Genomic DNA, 1,533 nt, shown 5'->3' with positions numbered 1-1,533 from the left:
TTAATTCACAAAGCAAACTACAGTCAACATGAGATGTTCCTTCTCCCTCTAGCATTAGGTAACATTAGGTTTTCTTAGACAAAAGCATTTTCAGTGTGGTTTATAAAGCATTTGAATGTTTAAAAAACTTGTGACATGTCATAATGTTTTTTTTCAGTTGTCGCAACACTCAGTCCATCTATGATAAGTGTGTCCTTGATAACCTTGAAATTGAGAGGCCAGAATTTGGATATTTCTGCAGGCCCAAGATTGTTGATACAGAAAGGTAGGTAAACTTTGTTCTCCATGATAATTGTCAGTAGATTTCCCCTATTATTAGTGTATATAATGTGACACAGGCAAATTCTCTTCAAGGTTCATTATCACACACAAATGAGTTAGTCATGACAGCTATTCCACATTGTGATTTGAGTATATAACTTTATGACAGATATAAATGAATTCAATATGAAACTTCCCCATTATCCTATACAAGTTTGTTTTTTCATAGATTTTAATAAATTAATGTCATAAAACCTCTCTCTCCAAAGAATATCACAGATTTAAATTAATTTCTTTTAAAATCTTTTCCCCTCTTTCTTATACAAAGGCCAAAGCCAGCTGTGGATGCACCTCTTGAGTTCCCTGATAGTCCAGAACCCCTGCCTGAAGCTCCCAATCGGCCATCTCGTTATGGCACAAGGTTCTTCTGGATGCAGTAGATTCCAAGAAAATTCACCTGTGTTTCTTGGCTCTTCTTCTGCACCCATTTTGGAACAGTTTAACAGTAAAATAAAAGCTTTGTGGTACTCATTTTGGGTATGACTGATTTCAGTATATAACCACCCTACAGAAGCTGTATGTCAGAACATGTGTAAATAATTTGTGACAACTAGCAGTATATATTAAATGTACAGGCAAATAATTTATAAGTAAAAGAGATTTTACTTGTTATTTTTTATTGTCATCCTTATTTAAATATATAAAATATTATAAGAAAATGTTTGTGATAAAAATAATAGTTGAATAGAAACACTAGTTATCCTTCTGTCTCATGACACATATTCACAGATGTCATCATAATGGAACTTCATGATGACTGTTTCATCCTCTAAAAACTGAACAGATGCTTTTTCTTGGTCTTTGTGGAGTTGTAAGATTCGCCCTCTCTGGAAAAATAAGGTTTCATAAATTAAATGTTTACTAGAAATCAATTGCAATAATATATGATATTTATGCCATTAAATCATTTATTACACACACAAAACAATTTACAATACTTTTTGGACAAAATGAATTGTTCACCAACCTGACCCTTCTGCTGACCCTTCACAACCATGATTATCTGTGGAGGAATCTTGGGTATGACTGTCTCGAGCCACTCAGGATGGACCTTTCTAAGGACATCTCCATCTGGTGTGATACACTCGCAGCTCTCTGCTGTTATAACGGTTTTCACAATGACCTGTAAAGTAATGGAATTATCTGTAATGTACTTGTATCAAGGTCCTCTGGTTATGCAATGCTTTGATACAGGAATTCTGTTTTGGGTTT

General features: G+C 34.1%; 2 protein-coding genes across 2 annotated transcripts in view; one reads left to right on the top strand and one right to left on the bottom strand.

The window, feature by feature from the left end:
* LOC119585833 (NADH dehydrogenase [ubiquinone] 1 alpha subcomplex subunit 8-like) overlaps window positions 1-928 on the top strand; it is a 6,274-nt gene extending 5,346 nt beyond the window's left edge. The window contains exons 3-4 of the mRNA XM_037934562.1: window positions 158-265; window positions 590-928. Of these exons, the coding sequence (XP_037790490.1) occupies window positions 158-265; window positions 590-701 (220 nt within the window). The 3' untranslated portion in view covers window positions 702-928. The remainder of the gene's footprint in view (window positions 1-157; window positions 266-589) is intronic.
* LOC119585832 (G-patch domain and KOW motifs-containing protein-like) overlaps window positions 922-1,533 on the bottom strand; it is a gene marked incomplete in the record, with an annotated part of 6,987 nt that continues 6,375 nt past the window's right edge. The window contains 2 exon segments of the mRNA XM_037934561.1: window positions 922-1,148; window positions 1,289-1,444. Of these exon segments, the coding sequence (XP_037790489.1) occupies window positions 1,032-1,148; window positions 1,289-1,444 (273 nt within the window).

The sequence above is a fragment of the Penaeus monodon genome, chromosome 20 (assembly GCF_015228065.2).
Source record: "Penaeus monodon isolate SGIC_2016 chromosome 20, NSTDA_Pmon_1, whole genome shotgun sequence".
In the NCBI taxonomy this organism is placed as follows: Eukaryota; Metazoa; Arthropoda; class Malacostraca; order Decapoda; family Penaeidae; genus Penaeus; species Penaeus monodon.
The sequence above is the reverse complement of the archived record's forward strand: the minus strand, read 5'-3'. Positions and strand labels throughout refer to the sequence as shown.